Source organism: Leptidea sinapis, chromosome Z (assembly GCF_905404315.1).
Source record: "Leptidea sinapis chromosome Z, ilLepSina1.1, whole genome shotgun sequence".
In the NCBI taxonomy this organism is placed as follows: Eukaryota; Metazoa; Arthropoda; class Insecta; order Lepidoptera; family Pieridae; genus Leptidea; species Leptidea sinapis.
In genome coordinates this window covers 1,788,026-1,814,176 of record NC_066312.1, presented here as the reverse complement: position 1 = coordinate 1,814,176, position 26,151 = coordinate 1,788,026, and the positions used below count along the sequence as shown (strand labels likewise).

Here is a 26,151-nt window from a genome sequence, read left to right as displayed (position 1 = left end):
ATTCAAAACAGACCGATTAGAAAGTAACATATACAAAGATACTCTTTCATTAAAAATGCTCATATAACTTAAGCTTTCATAAGTATAAAAAGTTTCATTTTCATTTTACTAGCCGTTGAGGCGTTGCCTCGTGAGGAGACAGCTGCAGTTCATGGTGAAAGAGAAAATGAATAGAAGTCTCGTTCCAGCTTTTGGCGAGCAACAGCTCCTAAAGATGCCTCATGTAGAAGTGAAGTTACACGTATAAAAGTGATTTTTGTGAAGATTAATTCCATAACACTAAATATCATTATTTTTTAAAAGAGTTTAAATTTATGTACAGTCCTTCGCGCCCTTGCCACTATTTAATAAGAAGTTCCCTTTAATATGAAGATCATCACTGCAAGAGCAGTTTGTAGTAAAAACGTGATTAGATATCGAAACTACACAAAGATACAAGAGATAATCGTGGCTGCAGCGTCAGACTATGTATAATATCATACTATTGCATTGCCAGCAAATTTATTCAGATGTACAAAATTTTAGCTCAATCAGATGTCGGTGTTTAAACGTTACTTGCAATATTTGAAATTAAACAAATACCTACATAGTTTTATGCCAAACTACCCACAAAGCCGTATTAATAAAACCTTTTAATAATAATAAAATGGTGTAAACATACCGTGATGATGACATCGATGACGATCATACAAATATATTGTAGTATCATTGTAGTATTGCAAACATTTCGCGTGGTTGTATGAAGCTATCTCTCTGTAACTGTTTTATTTACTCCTTTGCTAAAAGTTTTTCAACCAATAGAATCGTCTATAATAAAACAAAAAAATCGCGTCATGCGCAATGCAAGAGTTTCTTAGCCAATAGGCATCGCGGGTTCTGAAACACGCTATTAATGTTTTTCGTATTTCTCAGTACATATACAAAACTCAGTTCTATTCAGTTGGGAGTCCGATAGCTACTCGGGAAGACGGTTATGCCACATGAGTAAATATAGCCATGTTGGTTGGCGGTGAGCCGTTAAGTCACCGCTTCAATGTGTCGCTACGCGGCACATAAAAGGTTGAAATCACTGTATGGTTGGTTTAACAATACGCAATTTTCAATAATATTTGACTCTTTGAGATAGGATTCTCAACACGACCGCAGTAGCTGATTTGACTTCCTTTTTGATTATTTTAAATAAAATTAAAAGCTCAGTATAAAATTAAAGTTTTGTCCATATCAGTATGTATACTTTATACATATTTCAAGTTTAATATTAGGTACTGGAATATTTAAAGTAAGTTCAAATTCAAATTCAAATATTTTTATTCAAAATAGGATGTGAACTCACTTATTGAAAGTCAAAAAACTACCACCCATTCCAAAATGAATGCCTCAGGCCTGAGAATAATGGGCGCAACAAACTCAGCGGGTTTTTTTTTCATCAAAAATATGTTTTACAATTAAAGTAACACTTACAAAGTAACACTGTACCATTAAACTTATTATAATAATAGCCTGAGGGCGGTCGCTCCATTCCTAATCTGTGGTATCATTAAGAAAGTCATTTATGTTATAGTAACCTTTACCACACAAACGTTTTTTAACAATTCCTTTGAATAACGTAATACTTTCGTTTTGAACATTTTCTGGGATCTTGTTGTAAAAGCATATACATCGCCCCACAAAAGACTTACTAACTCGACTTAGCCGAGTAGTAGGCATCGTCAGTTTGTGTCTGTTCCTGGTGTTAACATTATGGTTATGACAGTTTCTGGCAAATTCACTTATGTGCCTATGAACATACATTACATTATCAAGAATATATTGAGAAGCAACAGTCAAGATGTTAATTTCTTTGAATTTTGCTCTCAATGATTCTCTAGGACCTAGGTTATAAATAGCGCGAATAGCCCTCTTGTGCAACACAAATATTGTATTAATATCGGCAGCGTTGCCCCATAGCAATATACCATAAATATGGTACATAACTAAAGTATACTAGTCGCGCCGTACGTAATATAAAGTAAGGATCAAAGTTGCAGGTTATTTAATGAACTGAGCTTTATTTAGACATTTTTATACATTACTAGCGGTCCACACGACTATGTAGAGATAGTTTAATAAAGTTGCTACGTATAAAAAAGGTTTAAGAAGTCATAAAGTAAACGTGAGTGAGTGAAACTGCGGGTAAGAGTTATTTAAAAATAAAAACCTTAATAAAACTCAATGTAATTATTTAATTTAATTTTATTAAAAATATTAAATGCAAAAATATTACGTATAAAATGTATACATTTCCCTGTAATACTGGACTTTAATCCTGCGTGGATATTTCGACTCTATGGTTTTATGGATCAAGGGGCTCAGATCTGGGCTACACGTGGGCTAGTCTCCCGCCATTATAAAGTTTAGAACGTTGATGTCTACCAGCCAAAATAGGATGTTCGTTCCTCGTGACCAGGTGCAGTGTCTTTCTGGAAAGTCAAATGTACATTTTTAAAAAGCGTATTGCTGACAGTTTCAACAACACGCTCTAAGACAGTCTCTTGATACACTTTGACAGATGCCGTCACTCCTATATCACAAAAATAGTGACTCGTTGATAAGCCACCCCTCACAACAGCATCACTGATTCAAGATGTTGACATCGACCTATTGTAAAGCCTATTTGGAGCTATGAGAGTAAAATAAATTATTGCGACGGAGCTTATAAGCTGGACCATCAGTGAACCCACTCTCTTACTAATTAATATTATCAGCCATTTGCAAACAGGGCGTATGGGAGAAGGGTTATCGTTATTACCAAATATGTTTTGTGAATATGCGTTTGTTGCAATAGTGTGGTTAGTTAGTTTAATACTTATAATACTAAGGAGCTAATTCCAAACGTGGCTGACTGTTGCCGTCTTCTCAATCAAAATCTGTTACAGTCACAAAATATTCACTTTCCTTTTCTACCTTGGTGAATCTTCGTTAGTGATATTCTTCTCTCTTGCACGCCTTGTTTGTCTATACAATAGTATATTGTAAGTGTAGGTACAAGAAAATATTATAATTTCTCCAGTTCAGAATTACAGAATAAAACGTCATTTATTTATCGACGTGGGCGGTATCGAGTGGTATCGATGAGAACCGTTGGTATTAATAAAAAATGTATGAATAAAAAAGTATGAAAAAAAAGTTATGAAGTGAGATTATTATGAGCGCAGACCGGTAGTAAGACAAAGAATAGGATTAAGAATTTTATGTAATCCAATATGGACCCCTTTTAAAGATGTAGGAAGTTAATTTATTAGAAATGGTAGAACTAATTGTTGTAATTATTTTTTAATTTAGTTTTTTTTGTTGACTCTGTATAAATTTCATTGAATTTTCTTGTAATTCGTATTATATATATCAGTAGATAAGAGAAGATAACATCATTTATTTGTAGTCATGGGTATACATAGATGTTTCAAATCACAATAAAAGTTCTCCATTCCTTGCCCGCATGCTGTGGCGTAGGAGTATCAGAGTCCATACACAACTTATCCCAGTCAATTTTATTGATAAATCATAAACTCTGTTATTATTTAGGCAATTTTTATATTTTGGAGCAGCCTGTATGCAATCAGGTCATTCCAAGATCTTTTGCGTATCTCTTAATTTCGAAAAGAAGCTCTAAAACTATGCAGGGTACGATATATGACGACCCATATAGCCGAATGGTTAGTGACCCTGACTACTAAGCTAGAGGTCCCGGGTTCGAATCCCGGTAGGTGCAATCATTTATATGGATGTTTTTTTCCGAGTAATGGATGTTTATATGTATTTTTGTATGTTTCAGTAAGTATATTCTATTAAATATGTCGTTGTCTTGTTATCCATAGTTCAGGCTATGCCTAGTTTGGGGCAAGTTAATTTGTGTAAGAGTGTGTAAATATTATTATATTATTGTAAAGGTGTTTTGCAGGACTATCCTGTTTAAGATTAATATTTATATCTCCAAATAGGTATAAATCAGTGTTCATTACCAACGGTTTACGTGTTTTATATAGTTCATGAATGAAAAGATGTTAATTTGTGTTGGTCTATAGTCGGCACATACATTTCAAATGTAATTGTGGTTTGGAGCTATGGGATATATATATATATTGTCCCATATGACTATTATCATCAAATATGATGTAAATCTTATAGATACTACGTAATAGTTATCGACTGTTACACAATAAAGAAGAATCAACAAACAGTTACTAGGTCGGTGTATTGTTCCTTTTCCTCCCGGAAAACAGAAACTTCCACAAAAAGGAATGCCGAAAGGAGCAAATATGTTTCTAAAAATGAATTTCAGATTCACATGTTTATACTCTGGGATTTATTATCCGATTTACGTAATTATTATTCGGTTCGATGCAGAATAGATGCCATTTAGGCCCATAAAAAATTTACATAGTTTGGCCCAGTAGTTTTCTTTTTATGAAAATTTTTGTTTAATATTTGGCACCGACTTAAAACCTATGAATAGGTAGCACATATAAACAGCGTTTTACTAATATGAAAGGTAAAGGAGTATTAATTTTTTAATTGTTTCATACTTTTCAGTTTTTGAAGTCGGTTTTTTAAGCGTAGTTTCTTTTAATAATCATTTTAGAAATCCCAAAACATTGTGTGAAATTTTAATCTACCTTTTAGTTCCATCTCTTGAAAGCTTTACGAACTAGGTTATACGCAGGTTATATTAACACAATTCGTCAAGCTAGAATGTGTATCAACGATAGATGACGCTTTAACAAATGGGAAAATGGTTTAAAAATTGCCGTGATTTTAACATATTTTGTACATTTCTAAAAACAAAAACATGTTAGCGTTAGTGGAGCTTTAACGGTAAGGTATTATGACTTTATAAAATGTATTAAAACTCTTGTTAGCTTCATCTTTCAATAATGATTTAAAAAGGGACTAAGTTTTGGGTTCTTCCGCTGTTAGACATGGTTCCTGTCCTTTTTCCTTTTAGTACAAAGCTACCTGAATTTTACACTATTGTTATAATTCAGAAAATTTTTAGTTTTAAGTAAAGTAAACTTTTAAGTAAGTCCATCTAAAATACAACAAAAACAAACACGTCATGCGCAATGATAAGAGCACATGAGTAATTAAATGGTACAGAGGGAAAGCTTCTCAAGAGCAGGTTAAATCTAATAAGGTATTATTAATAATTATATCTCACCATCTTGTTTACGTATTTGAAAGATATATAGTGTTAAATATTTCTTTCAATTCAAAACAGACCGATTAGAAAGTAACATATACAAAGATACTCTTTCATTAAAAATGCTCATATAACTTAAGCTTTCATAAGTATAAAAAGTTTCATTTTCATTTTACTAGCCGTTGAGGCGTTGCCTCGTGAGGAGACAGCTGCAGTTCATGGTGAAAGAGAAAATGAATAGAAGTCTCGTTCCAGCTTTTGGCGAGCAACAGCTCCTAAAGATGCCTCATGTAGAAGTGAAGTTACACGTATAAAAGTGATTTTTGTGAAGATTAATTCCATAACACTAAATATCATTATTTTTTAAAAGAGTTTAAATTTATGTACAGTCCTTCGCGCCCTTGCCACTATTTAATAAGAAGTTCCCTTTAATATGAAGATCATCACTGCAAGAGCAGTTTGTAGTAAAAACGTGATTAGATATCGAAACTACACAAAGATACAAGAGATAATCGTGGCTGCAGCGTCAGACTATGTATAATATCATACTATTGCATTGCCAGCAAATTTATTCAGATGTACAAAATTTTAGCTCAATCAGATGTCGGTGTTTAAACGTTACTTGCAATATTTGAAATTAAACAAATACCTACATAGTTTTATGCCAAACTACCCACAAAGCCGTATTAATAAAACCTTTTAATAATAATAAAATGGTGTAAACATACCGTGATGATGACATCGATGACGATCATACAAATATATTGTAGTATCATTGTAGTATTGCAAACATTTCGCGTGGTTGTATGAAGCTATCTCTCTGTAACTGTTTTATTTACTCCTTTGCTAAAAGTTTTTCAACCAATAGAATCGTCTATAATAAAACAAAAAAATCGCGTCATGCGCAATGCAAGAGTTTCTTAGCCAATAGGCATCGCGGGTTCTGAAACACGCTATTAATGTTTTTCGTATTTCTCAGTACATATACAAAACTCAGTTCTATTCAGTTGGGAGTCCGATAGCTACTCGGGAAGACGGTTATGCCACATGAGTAAATATAGCCATGTTGGTTGGCGGTGAGCCGTTAAGTCACCGCTTCAATGTGTCGCTACGCGGCACATAAAAGGTTGAAATCACTGTATGGTTGGTTTAACAATACGCAATTTTCAATAATATTTGACTCTTTGAGATAGGATTCTCAACACGACCGCAGTAGCTGATTTGACTTCCTTTTTGATTATTTTAAATAAAATTAAAAGCTCAGTATAAAATTAAAGTTTTGTCCATATCAGTATGTATACTTTATACATATTTCAAGTTTAATATTAGGTACTGGAATATTTAAAGTAAGTTCAAATTCAAATTCAAATATTTTTATTCAAAATAGGATGTGAACTCACTTATTGAAAGTCAAAAAACTACCACCCATTCCAAAATGAATGCCTCAGGCCTGAGAATAATGGGCGCAACAAACTCAGCGGGTTTTTTTTTCATCAAAAATATGTTTTACAATTAAAGTAACACTTACAAAGTAACACTGTACCATTAAACTTATTATAATAATAGCCTGAGGGCGGTCGCTCCATTCCTAATCTGTGGTATCATTAAGAAAGTCATTTATGTTATAGTAACCTTTACCACACAAACGTTTTTTAACAATTCCTTTGAATAACGTAATACTTTCGTTTTGAACATTTTCTGGGATCTTGTTGTAAAAGCATATACATCGCCCCACAAAAGACTTACTAACTCGACTTAGCCGAGTAGTAGGCATCGTCAGTTTGTGTCTGTTCCTGGTGTTAACATTATGGTTATGACAGTTTCTGGCAAATTCACTTATGTGCCTATGAACATACATTACATTATCAAGAATATATTGAGAAGCAACAGTCAAGATGTTAATTTCTTTGAATTTTGCTCTCAATGATTCTCTAGGACCTAGGTTATAAATAGCGCGAATAGCCCTCTTGTGCAACACAAATATTGTATTAATATCGGCAGCGTTGCCCCATAGCAATATACCATAAATATGGTACATAACTAAAGTATACTAGTCGCGCCGTACGTAATATAAAGTAAGGATCAAAGTTGCAGGTTATTTAATGAACTGAGCTTTATTTAGACATTTTTATACATTACTAGCGGTCCACACGACTATGTAGAGATAGTTTAATAAAGTTGCTACGTATAAAAAAGGTTTAAGAAGTCATAAAGTAAACGTGAGTGAGTGAAACTGCGGGTAAGAGTTATTTAAAAATAAAAACCTTAATAAAACTCAATGTAATTATTTAATTTAATTTTATTAAAAATATTAAATGCAAAAATATTACGTATAAAATGTATACATTTCCCTGTAATACTGGACTTTAATCCTGCGTGGATATTTCGACTCTATGGTTTTATGGATCAAGGGGCTCAGATCTGGGCTACACGTGGGCTAGTCTCCCGCCATTATAAAGTTTAGAACGTTGATGTCTACCAGCCAAAATAGGATGTTCGTTCCTCGTGACCAGGTGCAGTGTCTTTCTGGAAAGTCAAATGTACATTTTTAAAAAGCGTATTGCTGACAGTTTCAACAACACGCTCTAAGACAGTCTCTTGATACACTTTGACAGATGCCGTCACTCCTATATCACAAAAATAGTGACTCGTTGATAAGCCACCCCTCACAACAGCATCACTGATTCAAGATGTTGACATCGACCTATTGTAAAGCCTATTTGGAGCTATGAGAGTAAAATAAATTATTGCGACGGAGCTTATAAGCTGGACCATCAGTGAACCCACTCTCTTACTAATTTATAGTATCAGCAAACAGGTCGTATGGGAGTAGGTTATCATTATCACCAAATATGTTTTGTGAATATGCGTTTGTTGCATTAGTGGTTAATTAGTTTAATACCAATAATACTAAGGAGCTAATTCCAAGCGTGGCTAACTGTTGACGTCTTCTCAATCAAAATCGTTTACAGAAACAAAACATTCACTTTCCTTTTCTACCTTGGTGAATCTTCGTTAGTGATATTCTTCTCTCTTGCACGCCTTGTTTGTCTATACAATAGTATATTGTAAGTGTAGGTACAAGAAAATATTATAATTTCTCCAGTTCAGAATTACAGAATAAAACGTCATTTATTTATCGACGTGGGCGGTATCGAGTGGTATCGATGAGAACCGTTGGTATTAATAAAAAATGTATGAATAAAAAAGTATGAAAAAAAAGTTATGAAGTGAGATTATTATGAGCGCAGACCGGTAGTAAGACAAAGAATAGGATTAAGAATTTTATGTAATCCAATATGGACCCCTTTTAAAGATGTAGGAAGTTAATTTATTAGAAATGGTAGAACTAATTGTTGTAATTATTTTTTAATTTAGTTTTTTTTGTTGACTCTGTATAAATTTCATTGAATTTTCTTGTAATTCGTATTATATATATCAGTAGATAAGAGAAGATAACATCATTTATTTGTAGTCATGGGTATACATAGATGTTTCAAATCACAATAAAAGTTCTCCATTCCTTGCCCGCATGCTGTGGCGTAGGAGTATCAGAGTCCATACACAACTTATCCCAGTCAATTTTATTGATAAATCATAAACTCTGTTATTATTTAGGCAATTTTTATATTTTGGAGCAGCCTGTATGCAATCAGGTCATTCCAAGATCTTTTGCGTATCTCTTAATTTCGAAAAGAAGCTCTAAAACTATGCAGGGTACGATATATGACGACCCATATAGCCGAATGGTTAGTGACCCTGACTACTAAGCTAGAGGTCCCGGGTTCGAATCCCGGTAGGTGCAATCATTTATATGGATGTTTTTTTCCGAGTAATGGATGTTTATATGTATTTTTGTATGTTTCAGTAAGTATATTCTATTAAATATGTCGTTGTCTTGTTATCCATAGTTCAGGCTATGCCTAGTTTGGGGCAAGTTAATTTGTGTAAGAGTGTGTAAATATTATTATATTATTGTAAAGGTGTTTTGCAGGACTATCCTGTTTAAGATTAATATTTATATCTCCAAATAGGTATAAATCAGTGTTCATTACCAACGGTTTACGTGTTTTATATAGTTCATGAATGAAAAGATGTTAATTTGTGTTGGTCTATAGTCGGCACATACATTTCAAATGTAATTGTGGTTTGGAGCTATGGGATATATATATATATATTGTCCCATATGACTATTATCATCAAATATGATGTAAATCTTATAGATACTACGTAATAGTTATCGACTGTTACACAATAAAGAAGAATCAACAAACAGTTACTAGGTCGGTGTATTGTTCCTTTTCCTCCCGGAAAACAGAAACTTCCACAAAAAGGAATGCCGAAAGGAGCAAATATGTTTCTAAAAATGAATTTCAGATTCACATGTTTATACTCTGGGATTTATTATCCGATTTACGTAATTATTATTCGGTTCGATGCAGAATAGATGCCATTTAGGCCCATAAAAAATTTACATAGTTTGGCCCAGTAGTTTTCTTTTTATGAAAATTTTTGTTTAATATTTGGCACCGACTTAAAACCTATGAATAGGTAGCACATATAAACAGCGTTTTACTAATATGAAAGGTAAAGGAGTATTAATTTTTTAATTGTTTCATACTTTTCAGTTTTTGAAGTCGGTTTTTTAAGCGTAGTTTCTTTTAATAATCATTTTAGAAATCCCAAAACATTGTGTGAAATTTTAATCTACCTTTTAGTTCCATCTCTTGAAAGCTTTACGAACTAGGTTATACGCAGGTTATATTAACACAATTCGTCAAGCTAGAATGTGTATCAACGATAGATGACGCTTTAACAAATGGGAAAATGGTTTAAAAATTGCCGTGATTTTAACATATTTTGTACATTTCTAAAAACAAAAACATGTTAGCGTTAGTGGAGCTTTAACGGTAAGGTATTATGACTTTATAAAATGTATTAAAACTCTTGTTAGCTTCATCTTTCAATAATGATTTAAAAAGGGACTAAGTTTTGGGTTCTTCCGCTGTTAGACATGGTTCCTGTCCTTTTTCCTTTTAGTACAAAGCTACCTGAATTTTACACTATTGTTATAATTCAGAAAATTTTTAGTTTTAAGTAAAGTAAACTTTTAAGTAAGTCCATCTAAAATACAACAAAAACAAACACGTCATGCGCAATGATAAGAGCACATGAGTAATTAAATGGTACAGAGGGAAAGCTTCTCAAGAGCAGGTTAAATCTAATAAGGTATTATTAATAATTATATCTCACCATCTTGTTTACGTATTTGAAAGATATATAGTGTTAAATATTTCTTTCAATTCAAAACAGACCGATTAGAAAGTAACATATACAAAGATACTCTTTCATTAAAAATGCTCATATAACTTAAGCTTTCATAAGTATAAAAAGTTTCATTTTCATTTTACTAGCCGTTGAGGCGTTGCCTCGTGAGGAGACAGCTGCAGTTCATGGTGAAAGAGAAAATGAATAGAAGTCTCGTTCCAGCTTTTGGCGAGCAACAGCTCCTAAAGATGCCTCATGTAGAAGTGAAGTTACACGTATAAAAGTGATTTTTGTGAAGATTAATTCCATAACACTAAATATCATTATTTTTTAAAAGAGTTTAAATTTATGTACAGTCCTTCGCGCCCTTGCCACTATTTAATAAGAAGTTCCCTTTAATATGAAGATCATCACTGCAAGAGCAGTTTGTAGTAAAAACGTGATTAGATATCGAAACTACACAAAGATACAAGAGATAATCGTGGCTGCAGCGTCAGACTATGTATAATATCATACTATTGCATTGCCAGCAAATTTATTCAGATGTACAAAATTTTAGCTCAATCAGATGTCGGTGTTTAAACGTTACTTGCAATATTTGAAATTAAACAAATACCTACATAGTTTTATGCCAAACTACCCACAAAGCCGTATTAATAAAACCTTTTAATAATAATAAAATGGTGTAAACATACCGTGATGATGACATCGATGACGATCATACAAATATATTGTAGTATCATTGTAGTATTGCAAACATTTCGCGTGGTTGTATGAAGCTATCTCTCTGTAACTGTTTTATTTACTCCTTTGCTAAAAGTTTTTCAACCAATAGAATCGTCTATAATAAAACAAAAAAATCGCGTCATGCGCAATGCAAGAGTTTCTTAGCCAATAGGCATCGCGGGTTCTGAAACACGCTATTAATGTTTTTCGTATTTCTCAGTACATATACAAAACTCAGTTCTATTCAGTTGGGAGTCCGATAGCTACTCGGGAAGACGGTTATGCCACATGAGTAAATATAGCCATGTTGGTTGGCGGTGAGCCGTTAAGTCACCGCTTCAATGTGTCGCTACGCGGCACATAAAAGGTTGAAATCACTGTATGGTTGGTTTAACAATACGCAATTTTCAATAATATTTGACTCTTTGAGATAGGATTCTCAACACGACCGCAGTAGCTGATTTGACTTCCTTTTTGATTATTTTAAATAAAATTAAAAGCTCAGTATAAAATTAAAGTTTTGTCCATATCAGTATGTATACTTTATACATATTTCAAGTTTAATATTAGGTACTGGAATATTTAAAGTAAGTTCAAATTCAAATTCAAATATTTTTATTCAAAATAGGATGTGAACTCACTTATTGAAAGTCAAAAAACTACCACCCATTCCAAAATGAATGCCTCAGGCCTGAGAATAATGGGCGCAACAAACTCAGCGGGTTTTTTTTTCATCAAAAATATGTTTTACAATTAAAGTAACACTTACAAAGTAACACTGTACCATTAAACTTATTATAATAATAGCCTGAGGGCGGTCGCTCCATTCCTAATCTGTGGTATCATTAAGAAAGTCATTTATGTTATAGTAACCTTTACCACACAAACGTTTTTTAACAATTCCTTTGAATAACGTAATACTTTCGTTTTGAACATTTTCTGGGATCTTGTTGTAAAAGCATATACATCGCCCCACAAAAGACTTACTAACTCGACTTAGCCGAGTAGTAGGCATCGTCAGTTTGTGTCTGTTCCTGGTGTTAACATTATGGTTATGACAGTTTCTGGCAAATTCACTTATGTGCCTATGAACATACATTACATTATCAAGAATATATTGAGAAGCAACAGTCAAGATGTTAATTTCTTTGAATTTTGCTCTCAATGATTCTCTAGGACCTAGGTTATAAATAGCGCGAATAGCCCTCTTGTGCAACACAAATATTGTATTAATATCGGCAGCGTTGCCCCATAGCAATATACCATAAATATGGTACATAACTAAAGTATACTAGTCGCGCCGTACGTAATATAAAGTAAGGATCAAAGTTGCAGGTTATTTAATGAACTGAGCTTTATTTAGACATTTTTATACATTACTAGCGGTCCACACGACTATGTAGAGATAGTTTAATAAAGTTGCTACGTATAAAAAAGGTTTAAGAAGTCATAAAGTAAACGTGAGTGAGTGAAACTGCGGGTAAGAGTTATTTAAAAATAAAAACCTTAATAAAACTCAATGTAATTATTTAATTTAATTTTATTAAAAATATTAAATGCAAAAATATTACGTATAAAATGTATACATTTCCCTGTAATACTGGACTTTAATCCTGCGTGGATATTTCGACTCTATGGTTTTATGGATCAAGGGGCTCAGATCTGGGCTACACGTGGGCTAGTCTCCCGCCATTATAAAGTTTAGAACGTTGATGTCTACCAGCCAAAATAGGATGTTCGTTCCTCGTGACCAGGTGCAGTGTCTTTCTGGAAAGTCAAATGTACATTTTTAAAAAGCGTATTGCTGACAGTTTCAACAACACGCTCTAAGACAGTCTCTTGATACACTTTGACAGATGCCGTCACTCCTATATCACAAAAATAGTGACTCGTTGATAAGCCACCCCTCACAACAGCATCACTGATTCAAGATGTTGACATCGACCTATTGTAAAGCCTATTTGGAGCTATGAGAGTAAAATAAATTATTGCGACGGAGCTTATAAGCTGGACCATCAGTGAACCCACTCTCTTACTAATTTATAGTATCAGCAAACAGGTCGTATGGGAGTAGGTTATCATTATCACCAAATATGTTTTGTGAATATGCGTTTGTTGCATTAGTGGTTAATTAGTTTAATACCAATAATACTAAGGAGCTAATTCCAAGCGTGGCTAACTGTTGACGTCTTCTCAATCAAAATCGTTTACAGAAACAAAACATTCACTTTCCTTTTCTACCTTGGTGAATCTTCGTTAGTGATATTCTTCTCTCTTGCACGCCTTGTTTGTCTATACAATAGTATATTGTAAGTGTAGGTACAAGAAAATATTATAATTTCTCCAGTTCAGAATTACAGAATAAAACGTCATTTATTTATCGACGTGGGCGGTATCGAGTGGTATCGATGAGAACCGTTGGTATTAATAAAAAATGTATGAATAAAAAAGTATGAAAAAAAAGTTATGAAGTGAGATTATTATGAGCGCAGACCGGTAGTAAGACAAAGAATAGGATTAAGAATTTTATGTAATCCAATATGGACCCCTTTTAAAGATGTAGGAAGTTAATTTATTAGAAATGGTAGAACTAATTGTTGTAATTATTTTTTAATTTAGTTTTTTTTGTTGACTCTGTATAAATTTCATTGAATTTTCTTGTAATTCGTATTATATATATCAGTAGATAAGAGAAGATAACATCATTTATTTGTAGTCATGGGTATACATAGATGTTTCAAATCACAATAAAAGTTCTCCATTCCTTGCCCGCATGCTGTGGCGTAGGAGTATCAGAGTCCATACACAACTTATCCCAGTCAATTTTATTGATAAATCATAAACTCTGTTATTATTTAGGCAATTTTTATATTTTGGAGCAGCCTGTATGCAATCAGGTCATTCCAAGATCTTTTGCGTATCTCTTAATTTCGAAAAGAAGCTCTAAAACTATGCAGGGTACGATATATGACGACCCATATAGCCGAATGGTTAGTGACCCTGACTACTAAGCTAGAGGTCCCGGGTTCGAATCCCGGTAGGTGCAATCATTTATATGGATGTTTTTTTCCGAGTAATGGATGTTTATATGTATTTTTGTATGTTTCAGTAAGTATATTCTATTAAATATGTCGTTGTCTTGTTATCCATAGTTCAGGCTATGCCTAGTTTGGGGCAAGTTAATTTGTGTAAGAGTGTGTAAATATTATTATATTATTGTAAAGGTGTTTTGCAGGACTATCCTGTTTAAGATTAATATTTATATCTCCAAATAGGTATAAATCAGTGTTCATTACCAACGGTTTACGTGTTTTATATAGTTCATGAATGAAAAGATGTTAATTTGTGTTGGTCTATAGTCGGCACATACATTTCAAATGTAATTGTGGTTTGGAGCTATGGGATATATATATATATATTGTCCCATATGACTATTATCATCAAATATGATGTAAATCTTATAGATACTACGTAATAGTTATCGACTGTTACACAATAAAGAAGAATCAACAAACAGTTACTAGGTCGGTGTATTGTTCCTTTTCCTCCCGGAAAACAGAAACTTCCACAAAAAGGAATGCCGAAAGGAGCAAATATGTTTCTAAAAATGAATTTCAGATTCACATGTTTATACTCTGGGATTTATTATCCGATTTACGTAATTATTATTCGGTTCGATGCAGAATAGATGCCATTTAGGCCCATAAAAAATTTACATAGTTTGGCCCAGTAGTTTTCTTTTTATGAAAATTTTTGTTTAATATTTGGCACCGACTTAAAACCTATGAATAGGTAGCACATATAAACAGCGTTTTACTAATATGAAAGGTAAAGGAGTATTAATTTTTTAATTGTTTCATACTTTTCAGTTTTTGAAGTCGGTTTTTTAAGCGTAGTTTCTTTTAATAATCATTTTAGAAATCCCAAAACATTGTGTGAAATTTTAATCTACCTTTTAGTTCCATCTCTTGAAAGCTTTACGAACTAGGTTATACGCAGGTTATATTAACACAATTCGTCAAGCTAGAATGTGTATCAACGATAGATGACGCTTTAACAAATGGGAAAATGGTTTAAAAATTGCCGTGATTTTAACATATTTTGTACATTTCTAAAAACAAAAACATGTTAGCGTTAGTGGAGCTTTAACGGTAAGGTATTATGACTTTATAAAATGTATTAAAACTCTTGTTAGCTTCATCTTTCAATAATGATTTAAAAAGGGACTAAGTTTTGGGTTCTTCCGCTGTTAGACATGGTTCCTGTCCTTTTTCCTTTTAGTACAAAGCTACCTGAATTTTACACTATTGTTATAATTCAGAAAATTTTTAGTTTTAAGTAAAGTAAACTTTTAAGTAAGTCCATCTAAAATACAACAAAAACAAACACGTCATGCGCAATGATAAGAGCACATGAGTAATTAAATGGTACAGAGGGAAAGCTTCTCAAGAGCAGGTTAAATCTAATAAGGTATTATTAATAATTATATCTCACCATCTTGTTTACGTATTTGAAAGATATATAGTGTTAAATATTTCTTTCAATTCAAAACAGACCGATTAGAAAGTAACATATACAAAGATACTCTTTCATTAAAAATGCTCATATAACTTAAGCTTTCATAAGTATAAAAAGTTTCATTTTCATTTTACTAGCCGTTGAGGCGTTGCCTCGTGAGGAGACAGCTGCAGTTCATGGTGAAAGAGAAAATGAATAGAAGTCTCGTTCCAGCTTTTGGCGAGCAACAGCTCCTAAAGATGCCTCATGTAGAAGTGAAGTTACACGTATAAAAGTGATTTTTGTGAAGATTAATTCCATAACACTAAATATCATTATTTTTTAAAAGAGTTTAAATTTATGTACAGTCCTTCGCGCCCTTGCCACTATTTAATAAGAAGTTCCCTTTAATATGAAGATCATCACTGCAAGAGCAGTTTGTAGTAAAAACGTGATTAGATATCGAAACTACACAAAGATACAAGAGATAATCGTGGCTGCAGCGTCAGACTATGTATAATATCATACTATTGCATTGCCAGCAAATTTATTCAGATGTACAAAATTTTAGCTCAATCAGATGTCGGTGTTTAAACGTTACTTGCAATATTTGAAATTAAACAAATACCTACATAGTTTTATGCCAAACTACCCACAAAGCCGTATTAATAAAACCTTTTAATAATAATAAAATGGTGTAAACATACCGTGATGATGACATCGATGACGATCATACAAATATATTGTAGTATCATTGTAGTATTGCAAACATTTCGCGTGGTTGTATGAAGCTATCTCTCTGTAACTGTTTTATTTACTCCTTTGCTAAAAGTTTTTCAACCAATAGAATCGTCTATAATAAAACAAAAAAATCGCGTCATGCGCAATGCAAGAGTTTCTTAGCCAATAGGCATCGCGGGTTCTGAAACACGCTATTAATGTTTTTCGTATTTCTCAGTACATATACAAAACTCAGTTCTATTCAGTTGGGAGTCCGATAGCTACTCGGGAAGACGGTTATGCCACATGAGTAAATATAGCCATGTTGGTTGGCGGTGAGCCGTTAAGTCACCGCTTCAATGTGTCGCTACGCGGCACATAAAAGGTTGAAATCACTGTATGGTTGGTTTAACAATACGCAATTTTCAATAATATTTGACTCTTTGAGATAGGATTCTCAACACGACCGCAGTAGCTGATTTGACTTCCTTTTTGATTATTTTAAATAAAATTAAAAGCTCAGTATAAAATTAAAGTTTTGTCCATATCAGTATGTATACTTTATACATATTTCAAGTTTAATATTAGGTACTGGAATATTTAAAGTAAGTTCAAATTCAAATTCAAATATTTTTATTCAAAATAGGATGTGAACTCACTTATTGAAAGTCAAAAAACTACCACCCATTCCAAAATGAATGCCTCAGGCCTGAGAATAATGGGCGCAACAAACTCAGCGGGTTTTTTTTTCATCAAAAATATGTTTTACAATTAAAGTAACACTTACAAAGTAACACTGTACCATTAAACTTATTATAATAATAGCCTGAGGGCGGTCGCTCCATTCCTAATCTGTGGTATCATTAAGAAAGTCATTTATGTTATAGTAACCTTTACCACACAAACGTTTTTTAACAATTCCTTTGAATAACGTAATACTTTCGTTTTGAACATTTTCTGGGATCTTGTTGTAAAAGCATATACATCGCCCCACAAAAGACTTACTAACTCGACTTAGCCGAGTAGTAGGCATCGTCAGTTTGTGTCTGTTCCTGGTGTTAACATTATGGTTATGACAGTTTCTGGCAAATTCACTTATGTGCCTATGAACATACATTACATTATCAAGAATATATTGAGAAGCAACAGTCAAGATGTTAATTTCTTTGAATTTTGCTCTCAATGATTCTCTAGGACCTAGGTTATAAATAGCGCGAATAGCCCTCTTGTGCAACACAAATATTGTATTAATATCGGCAGCGTTGCCCCATAGCAATATACCATAAATATGGTACATAACTAAAGTATACTAGTCGCGCCGTACGTAATATAAAGTAAGGATCAAAGTTGCAGGTTATTTAATGAACTGAGCTTTATTTAGACATTTTTATACATTACTAGCGGTCCACACGACTATGTAGAGATAGTTTAATAAAGTTGCTACGTATAAAAAAGGTTTAAGAAGTCATAAAGTAAACGTGAGTGAGTGAAACTGCGGGTAAGAGTTATTTAAAAATAAAAACCTTAATAAAACTCAATGTAATTATTTAATTTAATTTTATTAAAAATATTAAATGCAAAAATATTACGTATAAAATGTATACATTTCCCTGTAATACTGGACTTTAATCCTGCGTGGATATTTCGACTCTATGGTTTTATGGATCAAGGGGCTCAGATCTGGGCTACACGTGGGCTAGTCTCCCGCCATTATAAAGTTTAGAACGTTGATGTCTACCAGCCAAAATAGGATGTTCGTTCCTCGTGACCAGGTGCAGTGTCTTTCTGGAAAGTCAAATGTACATTTTTAAAAAGCGTATTGCTGACAGTTTCAACAACACGCTCTAAGACAGTCTCTTGATACACTTTGACAGATGCCGTCACTCCTATATCACAAAAATAGTGACTCGTTGATAAGCCACCCCTCACAACAGCATCACTGATTCAAGATGTTGACATCGACCTATTGTAAAGCCTATTTGGAGCTATGAGAGTAAAATAAATTATTGCGACGGAGCTTATAAGCTGGACCATCAGTGAACCCTCTCTCTTACTAATTTATAGTATCAGCAAACAGGTCGTATGGGAGTAGGTTATCATTATCACCAAATATGTTTTGTGAATATGCGTTTGTTGCATTAGTGGTTAATTAGTTTAATACCAATAATACTAAGGAGCTAATTCCAAGCGTGGCTAACTGTTGACGTCTTCTCAATCAAAATCGTTTACAGAAACAAAACATTCACTTTCCTTTTCTACCTTGGTGAATCTTCGTTAGTGATATTCTTCTCTCTTGCACGCCTTGTTTGTCTATACAATAGTATATTGTAAGTGTAGGTACAAGAAAATATTATAATTTCTCCAGTTCAGAATTACAGAATAAAACGTCATTTATTTATCGACGTGGGCGGTATCGAGTGGTATCGATGAGAACCGTTGGTATTAATAAAAAATGTATGAATAAAAAAGTATGAAAAAAAAGTTATGAAGTGAGATTATTATGAGCGCAGACCGGTAGTAAGACAAAGAATAGGATTAAGAATTTTATGTAATCCAATATGGACCCCTTTTAAAGATGTAGGAAGTTAATTTATTAGAAATGGTAGAACTAATTGTTGTAATTATTTTTTAATTTCGTTTTTTTTGTTGACTCTGTATAAATTTCATTGAATTTTCTTGTAATTCGTATTATATATATCAGTAGATAAGAGAAGATAACATCATTTATTTGTAGTCATGGGTATACATAGATGTTTCAAATCACAATAAAAGTTCTCTATTCCTTGCCCGCATGCTGTGGCATAGGAGTATCAGAGTCCATACACAGCTTATCCCAGTCAATTTTATTGATAAATCATAAACTCTGTTATTATTTAGGCAATTTTTATATTTTGGAGCAGCCTGTATGCAATCAGGCTCACCAAGACAAGTGAGCATTATTGCGCGATGCTCAACCAGTGTTGTGCCTATATAGAAGTGGTCATTCCAAGATCTTTTGCGTATCTCTTAATTTCGAAAAGAAGCTCTAAAACTATGCAGGGTACGATATATGACGACCCATATAGCCGAATGGTTAGTGACCCTGACTACTAAGCTAGAGGTCCCGGGTTCGAATCCCGGTAGGTGCAATCATTTATATGGATGTTTTTTTCCGAGTAATGGATGTTTATATGTATTTATGTATGTTTCAATAAGTTTATTCTATTAAATATGCCGTTGTCTTGTTATCCATAGTTCAGGCTATGCCTAGTTTGGGGCAAGATAATTTGTGTAAGAGTGTGTTAATATTATTATATTATTGTAAAGGTGTTTTGCAGGACTATCCTGTTTAAGATTAATATTTATATCTCCAAATAGGTATAAATCAGTGTTCATTACGAACGCTTTAAGTGTTTTATATCGTTCATGAATGAAAAGATGTTAATTTGTGCTGGGTGGTCTATTACAGTCGGTACATACATTTCAAGTGGAATTGGTGGAAGTGGAGTTGTGTAGCTAATATATATACAAATAGCTGACCCGACAGATGGTGTTCTGTTTATAATAAAAAAAAACTCTTGCGGATGGAATTTTGGAAAATCCGTTCTTAGCTGACCTCTACTCGGTGAAAATAATATTCCTACCAAATTTCAAGTCTTTAGCGCTAATGGTTCCAGAGATATCGTGATGAGTGACTATATACTTGGAAATCTCTTATATATATAGAATAGATGCCATTTGGTTCCATAAAAAATTAACATAGTTTGGCCCAGTAGTTTTCTTTTTATGAAAATTTTTGTTTAATGTTTAGCACCGACTTAAAACCTATGAATAGGTAGCACATATAAACAGCATTTTATTAATATCAAAGGTAAAGGTGTATTTAATTAAATTTTTAATTGTTTGATACTTTTCAGTTTTTGAAGTCGGTTTTTTTAGAGTAGTTTTTTTTAATAATCCTTTTAGAAATCCCAAAACATTGTGTGAAATTATAATCTACCTTTAAGTACCATCTCTTGAAAGCTTTCCGAACTAGGTTATACGTAGGTTATATTAACACAATTTGTCAAGCGTCAATGAGTATCAACGATAGATGCCGCTTTAACAAATGGGGAAAATGGTTTAAAATTTGCCGTGATTTTAACATATTTTGTCCATTTCTAAAAACAAAAACATGTTAGCGTTAGTGGAGCTTTAACGGTAAGGTATTATTACTTTATAAAATGTATTAAAACTCTTGTTAGCTTCATCTATCAAAAATGATGAGGGACTAAGTTTTGAGTTCTTCCGCTGTAAGACATGGTTCCTATCCTTTTCATTTTGGTACAAAGCTACCTGAATTTTACATTATTGTTATAATTCAGAATATTTTAAGTTTAAAGTTAAGTAAAGTTTTAAGTTAGTCCATCTAAAAAAAAACAAACACGTCATGCGCAATGATAAGAGCATATGAGTAATTAAATGGTACAGAGGGAAAGCTTCTCAAGAGCAGGCAAAATCTAATAAGGTATTATTAATAATTATATCTCACCGTCTAGTTTACGTATTTGAAAGATATATAGTGTTAAATATTTCTTTCAAGACCGATTAGAAAGTAACAAATACAAAGATAGTCTTTCATTAAAAATGCTTTTATAACTTAAGCTTAAATAAATATTAATAGTTTCATTTTCATTTTACTAGCCGTTGAGGCGTTGCCTCGTGAGGAGACAGCTGCAGTTCAAGTGAGTTCAGGTGAAAGAGAAAATGAATAGAAGTCTCGTTCCAACTTTTGGCGAGCAACAGCTCCTAAAGATGCCTCGTGTAGAAGTGAAGTTACACGTATAAAAGTGATTTTTGTGAAGATTAGTGGAATTAACACAAAATATCATTATTTTGTAAACGAATTTAAATTTATATACAGTCTTTCGCGCCCTTGCCACTATTTAATAAGAAGTTCCCTTTAATGTGACGATCATAACTGCAAGAGCAGTTTGTAGTAAAAACGTGATTAGATATCGAAACTAAACAAAGATACAAGAGATTATCGTGGCTGCAGCGTCAGACTATGTATAATATCATACTATTGCATTGCCAGCAAATTTATTCAGATGTACAAAATTTTTGCTCAATCAGATGTCGGTGTTATAAAAGTTACTTGCAATATTTGAAATTAAACAAATACCTACATAGTTATATGCCAAACTACCCACAAAGCCGTATTAATAAAACCTTTTAATAATAATAAAATGGTGTAAACATACCTACAACATGATGACATAACCAAAATGATCATACAAATATATTGTAGTATCATTGTAGTATTGCAACCATTTCGCGTGGTTGTATGAAGCTATCTCTCTGTAACTGTTTTATTTACTCCTTTGCCAAGAGTTTTTCAACCAATAGAATCGTCTATAATAAAACAACAAAATCGCGTCATGCGCAATGCAAGAGATTCTGAGCCAATAGGCATCGCGGGTTCTGAAACACGCTATGAATGTTTTTCCTATTTCTCAGTACATATACAAAGATCAGTTCTATTCAGTTGAAAGTCCGATAGCTACTCGGGAAGACGGTTGTGCCACATGAGTAAATATAGCCATGTGGTTTGGCGGTGAGCCGTTAAGTCACCGCTTCAATGTGTCGCTACGCGGCACAATAAAAGGTTGAAATCACTGTATGGTTGGTTTAACAATAACGCAACTATCAATAATATTTGACTCTTTGAGATAGGATTCTCAACACGACCGCAGTAGCTGATTTGACTTCCTTTTTGATTATTTTTATAAAAATTAAAAGCTCAATATAAAATATAATATATATTTCAAGTTTAATATAAGGTACTGGAATATTTAAAGTAAGTTCAAATTCAAATATTTTTATTCAAAATAGGATGTGAAAAAAAGCCAAAAAACTACCACCCATTCCAAAATGAATGCCTCAGGCCTGAGAAAAATGGGCGCAACAAACTCAGCGGGCTTGTTTTTTCATCAAAAATATGTTTTACAATTAAAGTAACATTTACAAAGTAACAAAGTAACATTGTACAATTAAACTTATTATTTAATAGCCTGAGGGCGGTCGCTCCATTCCCAATCTGTGGTATAATTAAGAAAGTCATTTATGTTATAGTAACCTTTACCACACAAACGTTTTTTAACAATTATTTTGAATAACGTAATACTTTTGTTTTGAACATTTTCTGGGATCTTGTTGTAAAAGCATATACATCGCCCCACAAACGACTTACTAACTCGACTTAGCCGAGTAGTAGGCATCATCAGTTTATGTCTGTTCCTGGTGTTAACATTATGGTTATGACAGTTTCTTGCAAATTCACTTATGTGCCTATGAACATACATTACATTATCAAGAATATATTGAGAATCAACAGTCAAGATGTTAATTTCTTTGAATTTTGCTCTCAATGATTCTCTAGGACCTAGGTTATAAATTGCGCGAGTAGCCCTCTTCTGCAGCACAAATATTGTATTAATATCGGCAGCGTTGCCCCATAGCAATATACCATAGAACATAATACTATGGAAATAACTAAAGTATACCAGTCGCGCCGTACGTAATATAAAGTAAGGATCAAAGTTGCAGGTTATTTAATGAACTGAGCTTTATTTAGACATTTTTATACATTACTAGCGGCCCACACGACTATGTAGAGATAGTTTAATAAAGTTGCTACGTATAGAAAAGGTTAAAGAAGTCACAAAGTAAACGTGAGTGAGTGAAACTGCGGGTAAGAGTTATTTAAAAATAAAAACCTTAATAAAACTCAATGTAATTATTTATTACAGTCTCATCAAAAATATTAAATGTGATACATTTACCTTTAATCCTGAGTGGATATTGCGACTCTATGGTTTTATAGATCAAGGGGCTCAGATCTGGGCGACTGGCTACGTGGGCCAGTCTCCCGCCATTATAAAGCTTAAAACGTTGATGTCTACCAGCCAAAATAGGAAGTTCGTTCCTCGTGACCAGGTGCAGTGTCTTTCTGGAAAGTCAAATGTACATTTTTAAAAAGCGTGTTACTGACAGGTTCTAGAACACGCTCTAAGACCGTCTCTTGATACACTTTGACAGATGTCGTAACTCCTTGATCACAAAAACAGTGACTCGTTGATAAGCCACCCCTCACAACAGCATCACTGATGCAGGATGTTGACATCGACCTATTGTGAAGCTTTTTTGGAGCTATGAGCATAAAATAAAAGATTGCGACGGAGACAGATTATAAGCTGGACCCTCTCTCTCACTAATTCACATTATCAGCCATTTCCAAACAGGTCGTATGGGAGTAGGTTATCATTATCACCAAATATATTTTGTGAATATGCGTTTGTTGCATTAGTGATTAGTTAGTTTAATACTTATAATACTAAGGAGCTAATTCCAAGCGTGGCTGACTGTTGACGTCTTCTCAATCAAAATCGGTTACAGTAACAAAATATTCACTTTCATTTTCTACCTTGGTGAATCTTCGTTAGTGATGTTCTTCTCTCTTGCACGCCTTGTTTGTCTATACAATAGTATATTGTAAGTGTAGGCACAAGACAAAATTATAATTTTTCCAGTTCAGAATTACAGAACAAAACGTCATTTATTTATCGAAGTAGGTGGTATCGAGTGGTATCGAATAATATTTATGTGCGTAGTAACGTGTGTGTTCCTTCGACTCTTTCGTAAGGTGTTTTCATTATTACCATGCACAATACAGCTCCTTTATTTTATGCGATTCTGGTAGATCAAAGTAGAAATTTCAGTCGTAATGTGGGTCAAGGTCATTTAATAATATGACTCATGCAGGTTAATTCTGAATTAATAATGTTTATATTAATAAGTCGTAAACAGTCAGCCACGCTTGACATTAGCACCTTAGAATGTTTATTAATAGTATTCTATTGGCTAACGCACTAGTGGGAGGCTCCTTTGCATAGTATGCCGGCTAGAGTATGGCCCATACCACGTTGTGGTACCACAACATAATGGGTGGTTAATGGGTACCATATGGCGCGTATTTCTGCCGTGAAGCAGTAATGTGTAAACATTATTGTGTTTCGGTCTGAAGGGCGCCGTAGCTACTGAAATTACGGGGCAAATGAGACTTAACATCATATGTTAAGGTGACGAGCGCAATTGTAGTGCCGCTCAGAATTTTTGAGTTTTTCAAGAATTATTATTATTATATTATTCATAAAAAAAAGTTTAATTGCAGCTAGTGGTTGACTATAAATGTTTGCACCTATCGGGATTCGAACCCGGAACTAATAAGCTAATAAGGTTCGGTTACCTCTGGGCTATGTGGTCGTCAATATTATAATTTGTCTGACCAGAAAAGAACCGATACAAACATCTCTAAATCACAATTAATTAATAAAAATGTAGCGAATAGTCCTCTTCTGCAGCATAAAGATATTACACAGATTGGCTGCATTTTGCCATAATATTATACCATGGGTCATTGAACACATAATGCTCGGTAAATATTTATAGTGTAGTTTATAATATCCGTTGATTATCTCCTATCGGTCGCCGTACGTCTGGGAATGTTTCACTAACAATGTAGTAACCACACAATCTTACAATGTTGCAATTTTAGCTACGCTTTGTACCAGGATCACATGAGTTATATGGAGCTGTGATAACGTATGACTGTTTGTGAAGAGTAGACAAGAGTAGGACGGATAGAGTTCCCATCTCTGTTTAAAATATAATTTACGTTGACGAGTGATAATAATAACATACGCTGTCTGTTAACAATTGATTTTCCTATCAGCTGTGAACTATTCAATCAGCTATCACAAGAGACCACGACACATAACGTCAGATAAAACCGCTTTAACACAGACCAACAGACAAAATTAAAAACCTATTTATAATTGGTTTCGATATACGTATGTAATCTATTTTCTATTTCGTCACAAAATCTCGTAACAATTTATTGTGTTAGGAGTTTGAAATAGAAAATATTATTTATTGTTCCCAATTCAAAACATTAATAAACAATTTAATTTAAAACAGTCGTTTTCAATGGTCTAATTTAAGTCAGAAGCAAATTTTAATCGTCATGTTTTATCACGAAAAATATTGAACGTAATAATTATTAACTGAAACTGGTCAAGTCGGACTATCATTCGAAGGGTTCCGTACAATCGTACAAAATATGACACTATAATAATTATAATAAACTTAAAATTTACTTAAAATGATAATTGTTATCTGCGTGGCGGCCATTACATTCACCGATATTTGAGTATTTTTTTATAATTTCGTTCACTGGAGACATACCCAACATAATATGCATTACCGAGTTGATGTATTTAACTTTTAATACCTTCGAGTGCGAGGTGATCTTTGTAGCGATCACCGAAACAAAAATAATATTTTGAACTAAATTATTTTAAATATTATTGTGCTTATTTGAAATCTTATTTAATTTATTTATGTAAAATGATGCAATTGTTTTTGCAATTAATTCCAATAAGAATTTAGCGCACGCTTCGTGCATCGGATGACCAGGAACTCATAAAATAGCGAAGATAAACTGTGCCAGAGCTAGATCAATAACTTGAAACTTAGAACTGCGCTCATTGAAATTGAAAGTGAGCAGAATTTCATATGAAAACTTGTTCACTCAAGTACTTTCAATTACAGAGTTGCTTTATTTGCTGGTGTTATACTGGGTGTTACAGTGTTACGTGAAGTATCACCCAATATTACAAATTGGGTGTTCATAAATATAAATTAGGAAAGGCCAATGCCTTTCAAGGTCTTTCCAAGTAAAGACC

The 26,151-nt window shown here is 33.2% G+C and overlaps 1 protein-coding gene across 1 annotated transcript in view; it reads left to right on the top strand.

Moving 5' to 3' along the window:
• Positions 1 to 24,582, top strand: part of LOC126978886 (uncharacterized) — a 34,484-nt gene extending 9,902 nt beyond the window's left edge. Inside the window, exon 2 of the mRNA XM_050828001.1 lies at positions 24,579 to 24,582. Coding sequence (XP_050683958.1) covers positions 24,579 to 24,582 — 4 coding nt within the window. The remainder of the gene's footprint in view (positions 1 to 24,578) is intronic.
• Positions 24,583 to 26,151: the final 1,569 nt, after the last annotated feature.